This window comes from Alligator sinensis, unplaced genomic scaffold (genome assembly GCF_000455745.1).
Source record: "Alligator sinensis unplaced genomic scaffold, ASM45574v1 scaffold161_1, whole genome shotgun sequence".
Lineage (NCBI taxonomy): Eukaryota > Metazoa > Chordata > Crocodylia > Alligatoridae > Alligator > Alligator sinensis.
In genome coordinates, this window is record NW_005841974.1 from 2,607,759 (window position 1) to 2,608,903 (window position 1,145).

The following is a 1,145-nucleotide window of genomic DNA, read 5'->3' on the forward strand; positions in this document are numbered from 1 at the left end:
ATTTGTAAGTTTTGGCACCTCCCTTGCCCAGCTGATAGACCTTTCCATGGAGCTCACTTCTGGCAGATGGTCCCCGGCAAAGCTAACCAACTGAATCCGATAGCTCCGCTGGTGGTTCCACCTGTTTTCTTGGTTGCTGGCAAAATGGAGATATCTGGGGATGTTGGAGTGAAGTGGGAATGCAGCCTGGTTCTCTTTCTCTAAGACTTTCTTGGTGAGCCGTGGACGCTGTATCTGGTGTTGGGGGCTCCAGGGAGCCTGCACCAACTCAAATACCATATCCTGGGCCACCAGAGAATTCTTAAGCCCTACAAAGCAAAGATAGACTCTGAGTAATGACTGTGTTGGGCTTCCACTGCTCTTAAGCATCTTACCCTTGGCTTGCATAGGCTCCCTGGGCTCCTACAGCTCTCAAGCATCAGGTCCCTGGTTTGCATAGGGAGGCTGAGGAGAGAACCGTTGTGGAAGAAAACAGTCCTCAAATGAGACCAGATGGAGCAGCTGGGCGCTTCCTGGGCACTCAGTATACTGGGGCAGGAAGTCTTTTAGGGCAGGATTTTATTGCCCTTTGTGTGCCTAAAAGAGTTTTCGAGGTGCATAAGGGGTCTGCTTGGCAGATATGCAAAAGCTGTAATTGTATTACACCTGAAATATGGATATATAAGCATACCTGGATGGTACGGTGGCCATCATAGAGGACAGTCCAGTTGTTCTCTGTCCTCTATTGATACGAAACCAGATGCCTTTATGTCCTCTGTTTTTCTCTTGAAGAAAAAAATAGAAGACATAATGGCATAGGGTTTCATATCAATACAGGACAGAGTAGCAGAAAACTGGAATGCCCTCTATTTTGGCCACCCTACTGCATGGACTGAGCATGTACAATAGGCAACACACAGGCTGGGAAAGGATGCAGCTGTGTACATGCATGCCTGAGTATAAGTCCTGGAAAGAAGAATAGAAGTAGGGAGGGCCTCCACTTTTTTTGCTCCAGTAAGCTGTGTGGTTGGGTCACTTGCCTAGAAAGGACCCAGGTTCTAGATCCTCCCCCTCAAGAGGGAGATGGGGGAGTTAACCTGTACCCCTCTGACTTCCTAGGGCAATGTTTTAACCACCGCACCTTGGGTCAGCCATTAAGCAGGAAT

At 48.5% G+C, this 1,145-nt stretch overlaps 1 protein-coding gene across 1 annotated transcript in view; it reads right to left on the reverse strand.

Annotated features, from left to right (window-relative positions):
• LOC102381970 (membrane primary amine oxidase-like) overlaps positions 1–1,145 on the reverse strand; it is an 11,074-nt gene that overhangs the window by 5,914 nt on the left and 4,015 nt on the right. The window contains exon 2 of the mRNA XM_006020943.3: positions 23–308. Within this exon, the coding sequence (XP_006021005.1) occupies positions 23–308 (286 nt within the window). The remainder of the gene's footprint in view (positions 1–22; positions 309–1,145) is intronic.